This window comes from Chiloscyllium plagiosum, unplaced genomic scaffold (genome assembly GCF_037043375.1).
Source record: "Chiloscyllium plagiosum isolate Xiang-an unplaced genomic scaffold, Cpla_swu_hap1 HiC_scaffold_15, whole genome shotgun sequence".
Lineage (NCBI taxonomy): Eukaryota > Metazoa > Chordata > Chondrichthyes > Orectolobiformes > Hemiscylliidae > Chiloscyllium > Chiloscyllium plagiosum.
In genome coordinates, this window is record NW_028270153.1 from 44365551 (window position 1) to 44385755 (window position 20205).

General features: G+C 38.9%; 2 protein-coding genes across 5 annotated transcripts in view; one reads left to right on the top strand and one right to left on the bottom strand.

Moving 5' to 3' along the window:
* Positions 1–284: 284 nt before the first annotated feature.
* On the bottom strand, positions 285–17765 carry spata2 (spermatogenesis associated 2). 3 transcript variants are annotated; one of them, XM_043710274.2, is made up of 3 exons: positions 17635–17765; positions 14016–14436; positions 285–2132 (listed from the first exon to the last, which is right to left on the bottom strand). In XM_043710274.2, exons 2-3 carry the CDS (start codon positions 14325–14327, stop codon positions 849–851), a joined length of 1596 nt encoding a protein of 531 aa, XP_043566209.1. In that variant the 5' UTR covers positions 14328–14436; positions 17635–17765; the 3' UTR covers positions 285–848. The 3 variants fall into 3 exon arrangements, with proteins under 3 accessions (XP_043566209.1, XP_087851053.1, XP_087851054.1); XM_087994927.1 differs by lacking the exon at positions 17635–17765 and adding an exon at positions 17256–17374; XM_087994928.1 differs by lacking the exon at positions 17635–17765 and adding an exon at positions 13742–13808 and having other exon boundaries at positions 14016–14093.
* Positions 17766–17865: 100 nt separating this feature from the next.
* rnf114 (ring finger protein 114) overlaps positions 17866–20205 on the top strand; it is a 34271-nt gene continuing 31931 nt past the window's right edge. The window contains exon 1 of one of the 2 annotated variants that reach the window (XM_087994929.1): positions 17866–17983. The gene's annotated coding sequence lies outside the window, so the exon portion shown is untranslated. The remainder of the gene's footprint in view (positions 17984–20205) is intronic. The other variant, XM_043710276.2, reaches the window with a different exon arrangement.

The following is a 20205-nucleotide window of genomic DNA, read 5'->3' on the forward strand; positions in this document are numbered from 1 at the left end:
CATACCTCTTCAATCGAGAGCAAATTTTCCAAACCATAGACAACAGATGGCTTCAGTGTTTGATTTCTGGTCTGCAACAAGTTGGATGATTTCATGTGAGCCCAACTGATATTATAACTCATGGAAAATTCACAGAATGCTGAACAATCCCGAACTTAAGAACAGGTGTATTCCATTTGTTATACTGAAAAAAGTTAACTCCGTATTATCAGTACATAAGAACATTAACCTAGTCTTCAGACAGATTAATTCTTGACCTAAAAAATAAACAAATCACAACTTAGTATAGCCAGATGTACATTTTTATTCATACAAGCAAAAAATGATGTAACAGTCTTCAAAAAGTAAATGCATGGATAAGCCAAGAAATACCGGAACAAGATCAGGGTTCTGATCAGAAAACACACACTTGCCCACCAACTCTAAGTTTAAAGTAAATACGAAACACGATCACATTAGAAAAAGGCAAGAGAAAATTGCACATCAATAACAAGGCTCATTATATAAACATCTGACAGTTTACATTAAATCCTCCAGCATAAAATATTGCAGACTGTTGTCTCCCATTCACTTCTGGTAACAAAAATATTTGCTATTCCAGGTTCTAAATCATTATCCCATTTTGCACTGGTATGAAATTTTAGATCGAAGCAGCTTTATTATACATACATCAGCCCTTGAAAAATATAGCAGCAACTTAAATACTTTAAGGTATATATTGTAGTACAAGAATTCACAGTGTGCATTTGTATTTCAACAGAATGTTCATCCTAAAATCTATTTTCAAAGTATTCTCAGCATAGATTTTTCCAGGGCTGATCATGCTTTGTTATTCCAGGTTGAATAATTCATCTGTATATGGTATAAATTTTGCCAGATTTGTAACTGAGCTGATTGTTTGGGTGGAAATTATGTGTCTTATTCTTGTTGCAATAATCTCGATGATAAACAGTCCTGCAAACTTCACAGGAGACCTTTGAACAGTTCATACAAGTAAACTTTGCACCAGATTTATCACAAAATCCACAGCGCAATGTGCTGGTTTCCTTGGAACTGGGTAAGTGCTCTTGATACTGGGATGTGACAGAAAATGCACATTTCTCTTTCAGAGGTGAACTCATAGAAAGATCATTCTGGACAGAGCATGAGCGGGATAAGATACCCATGTCTCTTGGACATTCATGTCTACAAGAGTAAAGTGAACACTCTCCAGCGTTACGATGGCATTGGTTACAAAAAGGCTCATTAGATTTTTGGCAAGTTATGAGACCACTGGATATTCCACACATTTGGCACTTCAATGCAATTGTGTTAGATACACTTTCTTTGGTAAGATGTGCTGTTTCATGATACATGCCTCTTAGATCATTATTTTTGATCAATCTTGCACTGTGGCCAGTTGTGTCTGTCCATCTCGGTGTTAAAGTGCTTCGAGAATCTTCAGCTGTGTAAAGATCCAAGTCATCACCAAGTGCATGGAAAGATGTATTAAAACTGTTTTCTACTCTCCAATTGTCATTAACAGATTGGAAGTATTCCTCTGACCCTAAACGAGGAGAGCTTGATATAGCAAGAAGTGAAGGTGTAGGACGACAAATCTCATCAGTCATTTCATCAAACGAAGAACCATAAACAGTCTCTTTCTTGTGATGTACAGGCGTCAAATGAACTTTACTTAACTGCTTTCCCAAATGATTTTCATCACTATCTAAAAATGAAGGTGGCTTGTACATAAGCTGCTTCATGCTACTGTTTGTTAACCGTTCACCATCTGATCTTCGAAAGTCCATTTGTGTCACTGATGTATGCAAATCTTCCATTAGTCTCCGTTGTCTTTTCATTACATCAATGCAACCTCTCACATCCTCTGCATTGTTCTTTCGTTCTTCAACTACATTAAGCTCCGAATAGCCCTTATCTTTTATTTGTGAACAGATTTCAAGTAAATTCTCACATTCAATTTTAGCCAGGAAGAGTTCAAAAGAAATCAATTTCACAAAGTTAGTGTTCACTTTGTTTTTCAGTTCAAATGTTTCTTTTTCAAGGTGGTATCCTATCTGATATAGGATATTCCAAATGTCTTCTTCACACAATGCAGATTTGATATAGTAGACAAAATGGCCTGTGAAGGTCTAGAACAGAAAGAAAATTTCAATAATTCACATTCTTAGCATTTCTCACATGCATTCTTTCCCTACATTGTCAGTGTAATTCCTACAGCTTCCTTAACAGGGAAACGAAGTTGACAGAATTTGGATACTCAAATAATTAAGCCAGACATGAATTTTAAACTGGAACTCAGCTGACAACTTGAGGGTTGCGACTGCTAAACATTTAGCAATTGTAAAATGTTTTAATTCATTCATTGTAGACATAAACAGCATTTTAAAAATAAATTAGGAATCCATAAAAATTTCAAAGAGCTTTTCACCATGCTAATTCATGTTTTAAACAAAGCATGGCCAATAGAAAAAACTTTTACAAGTTAAAATCAAAAAAATAATTTGGGCAGAAGGCTTTACTTGTAGAACATAAACAGTGCACTCTATTTTAGTATATTTCATATATCACACTTATCTTTCTTTCGATTCCCAATCAGTAAAATATTTTAATAAATATTTCCATGTTTTCAACAACACTCAATAAATTCAAGATAATTGATTTCACATAAGCCTTCCTGTATTGAAATCATAAATAATGTTCCATGCAACTCTACCTTGCTTTTCTGCTCAGAAGCTTTGAAGTTGAGTTCCTTAGAATTTAGGCAACATCGTTTTGACGAACAAAGAAGTCAGGAGCCAGAAAATGTACACCATAAAGCATGATTGAAAGAGAAGAGCCAATAAACAACAATGTGCATTTATATATGTGATGAAAAGTGTGTAATTTATATTTCTCATTTTTGGAATTTGAATTTCAAAATAAAAAACTGTTGGTAACTTCTGGGGTGGGTTTTATTTTGCAAAGACAAGTTCAGAGAATCGTTCTGAAACAATCGGAGGCGGATTGCAGGCCCCAGATGTTAATACTGTTGAGTTCATGACAGGTAGTATAAATGTGTAACCATTACATTTGTTTCCAATTCAGAAAAATCTAGAGATAAACATTTTTTTTTCTAAATTTACTTCAGAAAACACAAGAGGAAAGTTCAAAAGTCTTTCAGGTCAGTTCAGAAAATACAAGGGTTGAGTTTAGAAGCAAATTTAGTTTCCCTCCTTCAACAAATCAACCAATTCATCAGAAGGGCTTAATTTGGAAGTCTTCCAAACAAGGGGAGTCTGGTTAGAAATCTGCAGGTTATTAAAATGGAGAAAATTAAGCTCTCAAATTTGAGACAAGTTCACATCAGCAGACTTGGGAAGAATTCAAATTATCTTCACAATCCACAGAAAAGAAGCTGTAAGCAGTCAGCTAAGTTTAAACTTGAAGACTTGTGATCGGAGTATAATTAGATAGTTCTAGAAAACTGACTGAGATGTTGATTTGCTGTTTTAAGATCTTTGTCTTCTACATTTAGTTTTTACTGCTTTAATGTAATAAACAGGTTTTGTTGTTGAAGAATATATGCAGCATTATTTGAATATGTCTGTGGATAGCCACCACATTACCCAACTAATAAACAAACTCTATCAAGCTAAGTTTATTTTGGTATCTGACTTGTCCAGAGAAAAGACAAATCTAATGTGGCAAATCAGTAGTTGGGAATTTTAATAATATGATAGCATTTTTAGCTCTGGATTGATTCAAATTCATTTAGGGAATAGAAGGCAGCCATTCAGCCCACTGACGCTATGATGGCTCTCCATAGACTGGATTGCAGTCAGTCCTATTTCTCCACTCTATCCCCATTGTGCTGAAAGTTTATTTCCTTCAAGTACATATTCAATTTTCTTTCAAAATTATTGTTTGTCTCTGCTTCTACTTCCTTTGTGGACAGCACGTTCTAGGATACCAAGTGACATAGTGAGTAATATTGATCTGGAACAGACTGCTCAGAGTTGAGTGGAAGCACAAGTGATCAGGATTGCTAAAGCTGTGCAATGCTTCAACTAAACCAAGGAAATTAAATCTTTAGTAACAGCAGAAGCCAGAAATGATTGCTTTAGGTTTCCTTGTATTCAACTGAAAGTAATTCTATTTTTCAAACTTGGATCTTTATTCTTTACAGAAAGCCTTGTGATCTTTCTTGTCTGTGCTAATCTCATATTCCTTTTAAGAGCTAATTGTACAAAATCCTTTCATTTTATTATCTCCTTTAGATCATTATTGAATATATTTGTTAGCTAAAAGTATTGCAGGATCACTTTGAGCAAAGCTTTCCTATTATGACAAATGTTCCCCTTTATACATTTAGTCCATACTTTAAGACTAAAGCCTGTTTTCTATTTAGTTACAATGGAATTCATTATATATGCTATGCACGTGCCTTTTCTCACTTTTGAAAATCTCCATCAAATTCACGACAGCACAAGAGAGTGAAGGCCAAATTGTTCCAGTTCCTTCTTGTTTCTCACAAATATCACCTTGCTAAAACAGTGTTGCACCTTTCTCTTATGCATAAAGAGTACAAGAATACAGTATTCCAGACTACACAGAACTATCATTTTGTAGGAGTCACTGATTTTTTTCAAAGAATCAATTCCTTGATAAAGAGAAACAAAATAGTGAAGCAAACAGAAAATGCTAGAAATGCACAGTAGCATTTGTGGAAGAGAAACAGTTAATATTTCAGTTTGAAGACCTCCCGGTTGAATGGAAATACAATTGACTTGAAACATTAACAAATCTTCTCTCGACACATGCTACTTGATCTCTTTATATAAATCCCATTTGTCTTAATGGATTTTCATCTCAATCCTGATCATCTTTTAAAAGGCATAATAAAATTACAACGTTAAATCCTATTGCTCTGCCACTGTATTCATAATAAACATCATTTAACAAAATTTACATTCTAGCATGTCCAAAATGCATTACATCACGCATTTTCTGTAGTAATTTAGTTTAGTTTACAGTGTGGAAACAGGCCTTTCAGCCCAACAAGTCCACACCGACCCGCTGAGGTGCAACCCTTCCATACCCCTACATTTACCCCTTACCTAACACTACAGGCAATTTAGCATGGCCAATTCACCTTACCTGCACATCTTTGGACTGTGGGAGGAAACCGGAGCACCCGGAGGAAATCCACGCAGACACGGGGAGAACGGGCAAACTCCACACAGTCACCTGAGGCGGGAATTGAACCCGGGAATTGAACCCATATTCTGTATTAATTTACATTATGGACGACACGGTGGCACAGTGGTTAGCACTGCTGCCTCACAGCGCCAGAGACCCGGGTTCAATTCCTGCCTCAGGCGACTGACTGTGTGGAGTTTGCACATTCTCCCCATGTCTGCGTGGGTTTCCTCCGGGTGCTCCAGTTTCTTCCCACAGTCCAAAAATGTGCAGGTTTGGTGAATTGGCCATGCTAAATTGCCCGTAGTGTTAGGTGCAGGGGTAAAATGTAGGAGAATGGGTCTGGATGGGTGCGCTTCGGCGGGTCGGTGTGGACTTGTTGGGCCGAAGGGCCTGTTTCCACACTAAGTAATCTAATCTAACCTAAAAATATTTGCTCTTGATATCACAAAGTAATAGCATGCAGATGCAGCCTGTTGATTACATGATATCTGTTATTCAGAGAGATGCTGAACATAAGAACATTATGCTTCAGTTATATAGGGCATTGGTGAGACATCTCAAATATTGTGGGAAGTTTTGGTTTCCTTATTTAAGGAAGGATACAGTGCATTGCAAATGGTTCAGAGGTGGTTTACTAGATTGATACCTGGAGTGAGTGGATTGGCTTACGAGGATAAATTGGATATGCTGGGTTTATTTCCATAATCTAGAAGAGTGATGAGTGACTTGATTGTAAGAAACTGGATGGTCTTGACAAGGTGAACATGGAAAGGATGTTTCGTCTTGTGGGCGAGTCCATAATTAGGGGACACCTGTACTAAAATTTGAGGTCACTCTTGCAGCACAAAAGGGGAGGAACATTTCCTCAGAGGATTTGCAGTTCTCTGTTCAGAAGGCAGGGTGATTAAATATTTTTAAGGCACAAGTACATTGTTAGTGAAAGCAATCAAAGGTTGTTCAGGTAGATAGCTAATCTGTCTTTTCAAATACTATGATCTTATCAAATGACACAGCAGACTTGATTGAATGAATGGTCTATTTTTCTTTCTATTTCATAGGTCTGTACAATACTGGGCATGAAAGAAATGACCATATTCTTGGCTTGTCAGCATTTGCAGCTGCAGTGAAATACTACAACACTCAAATACACTGTTGCAAATAATGGAGAGAAATAGGGCAAGTAACTTCATTGTCATCAAATTGCCTACCAAGAATAGCCTAAGGTCTACTATTGACCAGAAACAGAAAAGAACCAGCCACATAAATACTATAGGCAAAGACCAGGTCAGAGATTTGGAATTCTGCAGGAATCTGCAAAGTAATGCAGATAGGTTGAGTGAGTGGACAAAACTTAGCAGATGACGTTTACTATAGGAAAGTGAGGTAATGCACTTTGGTAGGAAAGAAGAAAAGATAATTACCTAAAAAGTGAGACTCCAAAAACAAAAGGACAGCAGAGAACATTTTTGTGGTTGAAACACGCAAATATAGAAGACATGAGCAAGCATAGGCCATTCAAGTTGAGCCTTGCTCCTCCATTTTATATGATAATACCCTAATCCTGCCTTTCCCATATCCCTTTGATCCCTTTAGCCACAAGAGCTATAAGTCCACCTTTTTCTTGAGACCACAATGTTTTGGCCACTTCCTGTGCTAGTGAATTCCACAGACTCACCACTCTCTGGATGAAGGAATGATTCCTCATTTCAGTCCTCAAAGGTTTATCCCTTATCCTTAATCTATAACCCCTAGTTTTAGACTGCTCCACTATTAGAAACATTCTTCCTGCATCGAACCTGTTTAGTCCTATTTGAATTTTATAGGCTTCTATTAGACCTCCCTCATTCAACTGAACTCCAGTGGATACAATCAGTCCTTCCATCTCAGAAATCACTTTGGTAAACCTTTGCTGGACTCCCTCTATAGCAAGAGCATCCTTCTTGATAAAATGACCAAAACTACACACAATGTTCCAGGTATAGCCTCAACAATGCACTGTATAGTTAGAAAAAGACATCCTTGCTCCTGCACTCAAATCCTCTTGCTATGAAGGTCAACATACGGTTTGCCTTCTTTCGTGCTTGCTGTATCTGCACACTTACTATCAGCGACTGGTGCAGGAGAAGAACTAGATCTCGCTAAATGTTCACCTGATTCTACAGCTAGCCAGTCAAATAATAATCTGCTTCCTATATTTGCTACAAAAGTGGATAATCTCACATTTATACTATACTGTACCTGTTATACATTTGCCCACTCACTCAACCTATCCAAATCTCACTGCTACATCTCTGCATCCTTCTCAGTTCACCCTTACACCTTGCTTTGTCTCTTCTGCAAATATTGAGATATTACATTTACTACCCTGATCTAAATCATTAACCAGGATGTCAAGTGAAATGGACTGAAAGACTTGGGACACTGGCAGAAGAGTTTTGCATGATCTTGCACATAGATTAATCTAATTAGTGATAAATCAATTTTACAATATAATAATATATTTTCCCCAAATATAATATAGGACCTTTAAAAACCTAAAGCATTTCAAGGCTTTTGTTATAAAGCAAAAGTATACAATAGGCCACATATACGCAGACAAACAAACAATCAAAACTCAGATTTATTTTAATGGGCATTGCAAAGAAAGAAGGGCAGAAAAGCTTAGGGAATTCCAGAACTTAAGAGCTCGCCATGTCACATCCTGCTAATCAGGAAAAGGTCCAATTATGCAAACACTCTTTTCTGCCCACCAATTTTTCATCCACGATAATACGTTACCCTCTACATTATGAGCTCCAACCTTTTGCAATAATCTTTTATATGGTTTATCACAAAGATTTTGTGACCAGGAGGAGATTACAGAGATGGGAATGGGCAAGGTCCTGGTCATATTTGTAGATAGAGTTGGGAATCTTGAAATTGAAGGTATTGCTTATCTAGGAGTCAATTAGGTCAGCCAGTAGAGGGGAAATAGATTAATGCACTCAGTGCAAGTGAGAATAGTTGAAATTTGGATTACAGTTTTATGGCTGGTAGAACTTGGGAGGCTACAGAAATAATAAAGGAGAAAGGGAGGACTGCAGATGCTGGATCAGAGTCGAAAAGTGTGGTCCTGAAAATGCACAGGTCAGGCAGCATCAGAGGAGATGGAGAATCGACATTTTGGGCATAAGCCCTCCTGAAAGGCTTTTTGACTATAGAAATAATAAGCCAAAGATCGATCTTTCACTTAAAATTTGAAGTAAGATGAGCTTGAACATTGGACCTCAAATAAAAAGAACTCCAAGTCTTCATATTTCCAGCAATAGCCCCCAAAAAAGGAACAATGGACAGTATTCCAAATGCACCTTGCAGTATGCAATCAAGATATAAAAAGTGGAAGGTTGCAAATGACTCATTGGGTTGAATATAGCTGATTCAGGCCGGACCAAAGGACTAGCCACACTACCATACATCAAGAACATCTCTGAAATGACAGCCAGACTACTGCGACCACTAGGACTCATAACCGCACACAAACCAACAGCCACTCTCAGACAACAACTCACCAGAACGAAGGACCCGATACCCAGCATGAGCAAAACTTATGTAGTGTACAAAATACCATGCAAGGACGGCACAAAACACTATATAGGACAAACAGGAAGACAGCTAACGATCCGCATCCACGAACATCAACTAGCCACGAAACGACACGACCAGCTATCCCTAGTAGCCACACACGCAGACGACAAGCAACATGAATTTGACTGGGACAACACTACCATTATAGGGCAAGCCAAACAAAGAACAGCCAGGGAATTCCTAGAAGCATGGCACTCATCCACAAACTCCATCAACAAACACAGACCTGGACCCAATATACCGGCCACTACAGCGGACAGCTGAAACTGACAACCGGAAGCGGCAGGGACAGGCCACTATAAATGCCAGAGGAATCACCACAGAAGCGCTTCACAGGAGGCTCCCAAGCACTGAGAATGTCACCAAGACAGGGGACGAAACGTTTGCAACAAAAACTTCCAGCTTGGCGAACAGAACCACAGCAACGAGCACCCGAGCTACAAATCTTCTCACAAACTTTGAATCAGCTATATTCAGTCCAGTCCACATTTAGGTACTCTCATCTGTGTGCTGGAGAAATTAACTAATGTTCCTGCTCCTCATTTTTATACTGTGCTCCCTAATGGACAAAGTACATGAGATGAGAACAAGATCAGGCTTTATGATGCCCTCCATGGACAAAACTAAAAGTATAGGAAATTGCAGCCCATTTAAGTTTGGATAAAACTTTTTTTTTTAATTGCCTATTCCTAACTGCTTTCAAGAAGATGGTGATGAATGTCCTTTAACTATCATTGAACAATTTGAACCAGAAATGACAAAAGAATGACAATAAGTTTCCAACTCAGGATGATGCATAACTCCCATACATGTTACCTTGGCCTTCAAGGTGGTAAAAGTCAAAAAAGTGTCGAGAAATGCTGATAAAGAAACTTTGACAATTATTTCAGTGTATCTTATAGTTTGTGCATCCACTGCAGATAATTTTTTTTTTGGCAGGAGTGCATGTTAAGATTATGCCAATCAAACTCTGCTGGATGGCATTGCTGGAGTACTGTTGGAATTGCATTCATTCCAGCAAGCACAGAGTATTTAGTCATACTCTTGACTTGTGCTAGAGATGATAGAAATGCTTGGGGGGAAATCACGTGATGATCCACTCACTTCAGAATACAAACCTCCTAGTAGTCATAACATTCTCAACTAGATCAGTTTCTGTTCAATGGCAACTCGGATGGTGAAGCTTATGACAACTGTAATACTGTTAAAGATATAGGGGAGGTAGTTAGACTTTCGCTTGTTGGAAATAGTCTGGCATTAACTGGCAGAAATCATGATTAGCACTTATAAACACAAGCATAAACATTGTCCTGATGTGCGGCATGTAAGCACTGACTCATTGAAGTAATTATAAATGGAACTCTGTATACCCTTCAACAGACATCCCATTTCTTACTTCATGATATAGGGAAGCTTTGCAATGGAGCTAAATGGTTGAACCTACAATACTGACCTGAGGAACACATGTAGCATTGTTCTGAAGCAGTGATAATTCGCTCAAACAACCACTTTCATTTGTGCTAGATATTACTCCTGTCAATGATGAGTTTCCCTCTCACTTCTGATTTTCTTAACTTCAAGTTTACTTTAGATCCTTGTCGGTTTAGGAATACACCTGATCAATTATCACCATGTTGGCTAGATGTCACTAATGCAGTTGTGCTGGATGTGTTAGCGAAGAGGCAAAAACTAGTTCTGGGCCAGAGGTCTACATCACAAAAGTCAAAATGCAGTCATAGTCCACAGTACATGTTGTATCCAGTGCACTTTTTATATCATATGCAATTGATCAAATTGGCCAAAGAGTTGTATCTATGATGGTGGATGCTTTAGGATACAGCCGAGGTGGACCTTACACTTTGACACTGTTGGTTGCAGATGGTTGCAAACAGTTCAGCTATGTCTTTCAAACTCAGGTGGTAAAATCTATCATTGAGTATGGGGACGTTGTAGAGCACACTCCATTCGTTACTGTTTCCCAAGTGTCCAACACTATCCATAAACGACATGGCAGGATTACAGAGCTTTGATCTAATTCACTGGTTGTGGAATCACTTTACTTATTATTCATTAAACGGGACTCCCAGCAAAAGATAGACTTTGCCTCTTTATCCTTTTCAACTGATTGGCAGCCTTTGGCAGTTGACCATATAAATCCTCCTCCAACATCTCTCCATTGAATGGGATTGACCTCATCTCTCAAATTTTATAGAGAATATTATCTGCAATGATGTTTTCCTGCTCCCAAACCATTACTTTCTGGTGTCCCCCAAAAGATCTATCCCCAATACCTCACACTTCTCACCAATATGTTGTCCTTTGACAACATTATCCAAAAGCATAGCATTAGTTTTGACTTGTATGGTAAATGACAAACAGCTGAACATCTATCACCTCTCAACTCCTCTTCTGATGCCAAAATGATCAGATTGCTTATCTGATGTTCAGTACTGGATAAGCAGAAATGCCCTTCAATTAAATATTGGAAAGACCGAAACCATGGTTTTCAGTTTTAACATTTCAGAACCAAGCATAGATTTCTCTCCCACAGATGCTGCCAGACCTGGAGTTTTTCCAGCATTTTCTGTTTTTATTTCTGATCTCCAGTATCCACAGTTCTTCCTTTTTTCCCCCCATAGTTTTCAGTTCTCCACTCCAAAGCTATGGTCTCCATTCATCTCCCTGGCAATTGAACTTCTAATCATGCAATTATTCCATCACTAAGATCAAATATTTCCACTTCCATGACATCACCCAATTTCACCTGTCTCAGTTCATCTCCTGCTGAAACTCTAGTTCATACTTTAAAATCTCTATACTTGAATATTCCAAAGGTGGGTTTCTTAGAGTCTCCACAAACATAGAAGTCCTCTGAATTTCTGCTGCTTGTGTTATAGCTCTCAGCTAGTTCCCCGAACACTCAAGTTGCCTTGACTCTGGGTCTCTGAAATTCTCTCTCTACACCTCTCCATCTCACTTTCTTGCTTTCCACTTTTAAGATACTCCTTAAAAACCAGACTCTGACTAGGTCATGGAGTCACAGCATACAAACAGACCTTCAGTCTTAGTCCATGCCGATCATGTTACCAAATCAAACTATGCCCACTTGCCTCCATTTAGCCCATATCCATCTAAAACCTTCCAATTTTCATGTACTTATCCAAATGTCTTTTGAATGTTGTAAGTACCTTGCAACTTCCTCTGGCAGTTGATTCCACATGCAAACCACTCAAAAACGTTGCCCCTCATATCCTTTGTAAATTTTTCTCCTCTCATCTTAAAAAATTGGCCCCCTAGTTTTGAAATTGCCCACACTCAGCAAAAGACAGCTGCGATGACTCAACTCTACAACTCTGGCAGGATTGGTAAATCTCTACTGAACCCTCTTCAGTTTAATAATATCTTTCTATAACAGGGAGACCAGAAATCCAGAAGAGACCTCAATGTCCTGTACAACCTCAACAAAACATCTCAACTCCTATACTCAAAAGGTCTCAGCAATGAAAGGAAGCATGCTAAATGCACTCTTAACCACCCTATTTACACGTGATGCAAACTTCAAAGACTGATGTATCTGAACCCCTCAGTTTCTGTTGAACAACATTACCCAAGGCCCTACTTTTAATTCTATAACTCTTGCCTTTGTTTTACCAAAATGCAATACCTCGCATTTATCCAAATTAAACTCTACACGCTTCAGCCCATTGACCCAATTGATCAAAATCTTTTTAATTTTCGATAACCTTCCTTACTGTCGACCATAACACTAACCTTGGGGTCATCTACAAATCTTTTCTGAACTCTCTCCAAATATCTCCTCCTGTGGCCTAGTGTCATTTTTGTTTTATAAAACTTCTGGGAAGTACTTGGGATCATTTACAATATTGAAGGTGCTTTGAAAGTAGATGTTTGTTTTTTCACAACTAAGCTAACGATAATGAGAAACTGGACTTGACATGAAGCTAAACAAACAAAGATCACAGAACACCAAACCCCAACCCCTACTTTCACAAGGACTAGAGCATCAAAAAGTTAAGCAACTTCACGAATGATTTAGGTTAATGGATTTTATTCTGTTTCATTTTGAATCTGTACACTGCAGTACAGTTTTCACTTCAAATTAACAGTCAGACGAGAGTCTTTAAAAGCACTTCTGTTGGCAGGGGTGACACATCCCATTACTAATGTCTCTTTCCCAAGGATTATTTCAGGCTGCAACGTGAAATAATCTTTTCCAAAAAGATTTGGAAATTTTTTTGGAAAAGATTATTTCACATTGCATCCTGAAGCTAATTTTCACCTTACCTAGCACAAGGACACCAAGGTTCCTGCACCCCTTAAATCATTTAACAGCACAAGCCAAATATTTAATAGTGAAATCTTTTTTACTCTTTAATGACTGTTACATTGGCCTAAAAAGTCCCGCGTCTACTGCCATTATATTAATACTCAGGCTGACCGATTCCTGTTGAATACAAAATCAGTTTGTATTAAGTTAAATATCATGTGCAATACTAGTGGATTTTGATGGGTTTAAGTTCTTTGAAAATACTGCAGTTTGTGTAGCATCAACACTTCAAATATAAAAACCATATTATCATGTTTGTTTCATGTAGCCTCACTACAGAAAATATTCTACTTTGACTTAAAATTCTTTAAAGATTTGAATGTAAGAAAATTCCTTAATTAAAGACATCTGCTGCTTAAGATAGTATTTTTGATGCAAATGATCGCTATTTCTCTTTCCACATGATACACTAAGACGTGTCTCGAGAAACATTATAAATATCCTGAAGCAAAATACAGTGGAAGCTAGAAAATAGACATAAAATCAAAAAAAAAATGCTGGAAATTCTCAGCAAGTCTGACAGCATTTGTGAGGGAAACAAGATTCATGTTTCAGGAGATGACTTTTCATTAGCTGGAATGTTACCTCTGCTTCTCTCTTGACAGATTGTACCAGAGTACTTCCTGGATTTCCTACTTTCATTATAAATATCCTGCAATGTACACATACAAAGCAAATATGGAAATAAGCATTAAAAAAAATCCACACAGCAACAAGCGATTTCATTAAGGGAAAAAAAATGAATTATCTCAAATTCGTTCACTGTTTCTGAACAATTACCAATATATTTATTCGAATTTAGTTTGATGTATAACCTATGTTCCATTCAAGCTTCAATGTGTGAAGTAGTCTACTGTACCTTTATTGTTTTAAATTCTTTTTTCCAGGGATACAGAAAGAGGTTAGTGCAGAAGGTTTCCAGAATTCCAAACGCAGTCAGAAGCGCACTTAAACTTGATGTTCTGACCATCCTCAAAGCATTCTCCACTATATCATAAAATCTAAACACCTTAAATCTTTCACTGGAGTCCTGGCGATATAAATCGAGTAAGGAGGTAGCTGTCTTCTTAATGCCTGCATCATCAACCGCATGATCCTTTTCATTCAATTTTAATTCACAAATCTGTACATATTTCCGAAACAAAGTGTCTCTGATTTTATTGGTATCCATTAGGAATTTGTGTGGAAACAATTCACCACATGTCCACAGCGTTCCTGTTTTCAACTGGGAAGTAGTTTTTAAGACTACAATCAATGATGCCAGGGAAAGTGACACTTACCTATGAATTAAAAAGAAACAGAAGAAATTAGAAATTAAATTGAAAAAAATTTATGAAACAACAAGTCATCAAAACTGGACACCAAATTTATATAAGGAAATGAAAATGGTACATACAGTTGAGGTTATGCTTTAAAATTTATGAATTACTCATTGCAAAGCTACAAAAGTAAAATTCCCCTCTCAAAAGGGAAATAGCAAAAAAAAATTAAAGGAACATGCAATTAAAGTTTTGCGGCTAAGCCATATTTAAATAATCAGTGAAAATCTATTTCAAAAGGAGCTGAATAAGAGAATGGTGAATTGGAATTTAAATATTTAAAACTAACTTTCTTGTAATTAAGACATAATATTCTGGAAATTCCATTCTAGTAAGAACAGAAGAGAATTTAACAAATTCTTAAAAATAGTCAGTGAGGGTTAAAAAAAGACTCTGCTAGTAAACATACCAAAACTAGGCAATTTCCATCTGACTTAAATGGAAAACCCAAACTTATATAGTGTGGCATGTTTTCTTGGTGCTTGCTTTTCTCAAAGAAAAAGTGCCAAATGTTTTAATATGATGTGGTATGCATCTGAAAATGTATCAGTTAAATGGAATACAAATACATCAATGTATTTTTAAAGCAAAAATCCCAGTCCTGAACCAAGCCTACTGCAATCATTACTTTCATAAACAAAGCTGACTGCATAAGGAATAAGCAAATGCAGAAAATGGCTAGATTTCATCTCAGATTTGAGGTCTAAAAGAATGCAAGAATGGGAGGGAGGGGGTAAGGAGTAATTGATAGGTATGGCTAGAGCCCAAAGCGAGGGAAGAACAGCTGGACAGACAAAGGGGTTGATAACAATCTAGTTGGGAGGGTGAGTAGCTGTTAACGGAGACTGTTTGTGGCTAAAAATGTGTAGTATGTAATGGCAGACTATGGGATAATTAGGCCTGTTGCGTGTGGTAGGGGGATAGGACATGGAGGAGTTCAGGCCCTAAAATGATTGAACTTAATTTTGAGTCCAGAGGACTGCAGGGTCGCCAAGTAGAAAATGAGGTGTTGTCCTTCCAACTTGTGCCGACCTTCTCTGGAGCACTGCAGCAAGCCTGAGACAGATGTTGGCTAGGAAACAGGGTGGTGGGTTAAAGAGGCGGGCAACTGGAAGCTCAGGGTCTTTTTCTGCAGGCAGAATATACACATAGATTGGGTGACTGCTTCACAGAGTATGCTTCGTTTCCCCAATGTACAGTGGACCACATTTTCAGCAGTAGACTAGGATTGAGAGAAGTGGAGGTAGAGCAGTGCTTCTTCTGGCAGGTATGTTTGGGCCCTTGGATACAGAGGAGCACAGAGGTGGGCAGGTGTTACACCTTATGGGATTATGATGAGTGAAGGAAGAGTGGCAGAGTGTCCCCAAGGGAACGACCCCTGCGGAAGGCAGACAAGGGATGGGAGGGGAATGTGGGTCAGGAGGTGGCATCTCACTGGAGGTGGCTGAAATAGCAGTGGATGATCTTCTGGATGTGTATGCTAATGGGATGGAAGGCAAGGACAAGGTGAATGTTGTTGCGGAAGGGAAGAGAGGGGGTGAGGGCAGAAGTGCTGGAGATGGGTCAGACCTAGTTGACAACAGTGCTGGGGAATCCTCAGTTGAGGAAGGTGGTGGACATTTCATGAGGTCGAAGTTGGCCTCATTAAAGCATATGCAACGGAGTGGGAAGAATAGGAGAATGGAATGGAGTCTTTAAAGGAAATAGGGTACAAGAATGCATAGTTCAGGCAGCTGTGGGAGTTGGTGGGTTTATCATGGATATTATTGGCCAGTCTATCTCCAGAAATGGAAACAGAGATGCCAAGGAAGGGGAGGGAGGAGTCAGAGATAGACCAGGTGAAAGTGAGGGTGGAGTGGAAATTGGAAGCAAAATTGATTAACCTTTCCATTTCCAGACAAGAGAAAGAAGCAGCACCAATGATATCATCAATATATCGAATAAGGAATTGTAGGTGGAGCCAGAATAGGAGTGGAACAAGGAATGTTCCACATACCTCACAAAAGAGATAGGCATAACTGGGACCATAGTATTCATACCACAAGCATGTAGAATTTATCTTCTGTGCCAAATATTTTTGATTTTATTTAAAAACAATTGAGCCTCCAATGCATAAATATGATGGCTTATATATTGAAGTAATCATCACTTCGTGCATCTTCCAGCTGAACTATGTATAAATGTAGTCAACACATGTAAGTGGAATACAAAAATAGTACCAGTCTGCACACTCAATTTAAGATTTGTTACAGTTGGTTTACATTTTGTACCACATTTAGCAATTAATGAGAGTTAAGGGAAAAGTGTAGGTATTCTCTTTGAAGAGAGAGGTGTAATCTCTCAACTTTCAATTTGTTACCATCAAGGACAATGTACTTTGCATGTTGCTCATCACAGACAATACACTCAATTACAAAATTTTACCTGAAGTATAATTTATTCAAGTTACTTAGTAAGATGTTTCTCTCACGTCAGTATGAAAGACATTTCAAACAAATGAAAAATTAGATTCGATTTCTTAAACTGATGTCATCATTTTTGAAACAGCACAAAATCAGCTATTGACTGCTGGTTTCTCAGACCCTGACTATCTCCTCATTGGGCATTTAGACTAATTCCCATAGCAATAGCCTTAAACGTCAGGGATATTTACCAACAAAACAGTACAAATTTATTGCAGACCATCTTGTGAGCAGTTTCCCAACGCGATTCTAGTTGGTTACCAAATTACACAAATATACGCATCTATCTCAATATCTTGTAGTATGATTAACACTCGCCTATCTGGTAGAACAGGAACACCAAAACCAGACTCTGCGAATTCATATTCAACAGGTTAAATACGGCCTCAGAAAGCAGGACTCGGTGCTTCAAAGATTAACAAGATGTTAATTTGAAATCTGATCCTCCATCATATTACAGACGCTGCGTACCAACTTCCCAAATGCTCGGTTTAGCACTGCGTTTAGCTGATGTTCTTTCTAAAACCAAAGCTGCGTCAAAGACTGCACTGATCATGGCCTTTCTGCATCTCTAGCTAATATAAAAATATCTTGTTGGCTCCCACACTGCGTCATGGCGATATCATACAGGCCCACCGCTACTTGAGCTACACTCTAATGAGACGCCGCCATCTTTGGTTCATCAATCAGCACTTACATTTCAATCAGAAATATTTCAGCTCCGTCACGATTTCTATCTTACTCGCCATCACGCAGACCGTGTTTTACAGCGATGCTGACGGGCGGACAGAGATGACAGATGTATCAGGCACACTCACCTTCTACCAGATCCCACCCTCCCCCACAGCCCAGAGAACCCTGCACCTGCTCGCCCTCTGATTGGCTCTCATCAGTTTCCGGATCAGCGAGCTGCGGAGACCGTTGAAGCTCGGACCCGGCGCCTGCGCATTATACAGCTCGGACTCGGCGCCTGCGCATATCGCTGACGTTAGCCTGAAAGCGGAGGTGGGCCTGCGCTCAACTGACAGCCCTTCGTTCAATTTTTGGTCAGTTTCTAATTTTGGTTTGAAGAGTTGATTAAGACTTCAGTTGGTATTTAATTTTAATTTATTGGAGAGTTTATTTGTCACAAGTGGGTGGCTATGAGGGAACGCTGTCCTTTATAGTATTGACTGGAAATATAAAGTTATGACAGTGAGTCAAATATACGCTAGCACATAATGAATATCTCTTCAATCCCTTTTCACTCATTATTTGATGCAAAGATTAGGGCCTGCTTTACACACTTCATTGTTCACAATGGTGCTTTATGCTTTTATATGATCTGAGCAACTTGTGTTAAAGGGTGTGTACAATAACTAAATATTGCTGCTTAATTCAGGTGTTAATGTTTTTGCCATTTTATGATGTGAACTAATTGGCACAGATATTACCCTTGTTTAAGATGTCATGAGATCATGAAAGACAGTATAGAAACGTTAATTATTTTCTTTCTGTTTGTGTATTTCCCATGTGCTCTTACGTGCACTTTATCAGGACCATTCTTCTGCGTCCCCTTCCTGTGCAAGAATATTAGAGGTATAGCGATGTACAGCCTGGAAACAGACCCTTCAGTCCATGCTGACCAGATATCCTAAATTAATCTAGTCCCATTTGCCAGCATTTGGCCCATATCCCTCTGAACCCTTCCTGTTTATATAACCATACAGATGCCTTTTAAATGCTGTAATTGTACCAGCCTCTCTCGCTTCCTCTGGCAGCTCATTCCATTCACGTGACACTCTCTGCATAAAGAACTTGTCCCTTAGGTACCTTTTAAATCTTTCCCTTCTTGCCCTAAACCTATGCCCTCTAGTTCTGGACAATCCCAACCCTTGGGAGAAGATTTGTAGCTCAGGTACTCCTATACAATATATTCGCCAAAAACGGATACCCCCGCAATTTCATCATCAGATGCCTAAAGGAAAGACAATGAAATGAGGACATGCCACAACCCAAAGGACTAGCCACACTACCATACATCAAAACATTTCTGAACTGACAGCCAGACTACTGCGACCACTAGGACTCATAACAGCCCACAAACCAACAATTCACCAGGACGAAGGACCCGATACCCAGCATGAGCAAAACCAATGTAGTGTACAAAGTCCCATGCAAGGACTGCATAAAACACTACATAGGACAAACAGGAAGACAGCTAACGGTCTGCATCCATGAACACCAACTAGCCACGAAACAACATGACCAGCTATCCTTAGTAGCCACACATTCAGATGACAAGCAACATGAGTTCGACTGGGACAACACTACTATTATAGGACAAGCCAAACAGAGAACAGCCAGGGAATTCCTAGAGGCATGGCACTCATTCACAGAGTCAATCAATAAGCACATCGACCTGGACCCAATATACCGGCCACTGCAGCGGACAGCTGGAACTGACAACCGGAAGCAGCAGGTACAAATCACTATAAATGCCGGAGGAAACATCACCGAAGCGCTTCACAGGAGGCTCCCAAGCACTGAGGATGTCACCGAGACGGGACGAAACGTCTGCAACACAAATTCCCAGCTCGGCGAACAGAACCACAACAATCCCAACCCTTGTCTATTTATCCTTTCCATGCCCCCCATGATTTTATAAACCTCTATGAGGTAATCCCTCAGCCTTCAACACTCCAGGGAAAACAGCCCCAGCCTATTCAGCCTCTCCCTATAGCTCAAATCCTCCAACCCAGGCAACATCCTTGTAAATCGTTTCTGAATCGTTAAAGTTCCACAACATCCTTCTGATAGGAAGGAGATCAGAATTGCACACAATATTCCAAAAGTGGCCTAACCAACATCCTGTACAGCCGCAACATGACATCTCAACTCCTGTACTCGATGCTCTGACCAATAAAGGAAAGCATACCAAACGCCGCCTTCGCTATCCAATCTAACTGTGACTCTACTTTCAAGGAGCTGTGAACCTGCACTCCAAGGTCTTTTTGTTCAGCAACACTCCCTAGGACCTTACCGTTAAGTGTATAAGTCCTGCTAAGATTTGCTTTCCCAAAATGCAGCACGTCGCATGAAAATATGGTGGTAATGGTAGGGGATTTTAACTTTCCAAGCATAGTCTGGGACTGCCATAGTGTTAAGGGTTTAGATAGAGAGGAATTTGTCAAGTTTGTACAAAAACGTTATCTGATTCAGTATGTGGATGTACCTACTAGAAAATTAGATTACTTACAGTGTGGAAACAGGCCCAACAAGTCCACAC

Bases quoted from the DNA above. Each gene is read 5' to 3' on its own strand.
- spata2 (XM_043710274.2), bottom strand. From the start codon at position 14,327: ATGGATACCAATAAAATCAGAGACACTTTGTTTCGGAAATATGTACAG. The intron at 2,133-14,015 runs GTACAGTAGACT...TTTCTGTTCTAG, and splicing joins AAGAATTTAAAACAATAAAG to ACCTTCACAGGCCATTTTGT.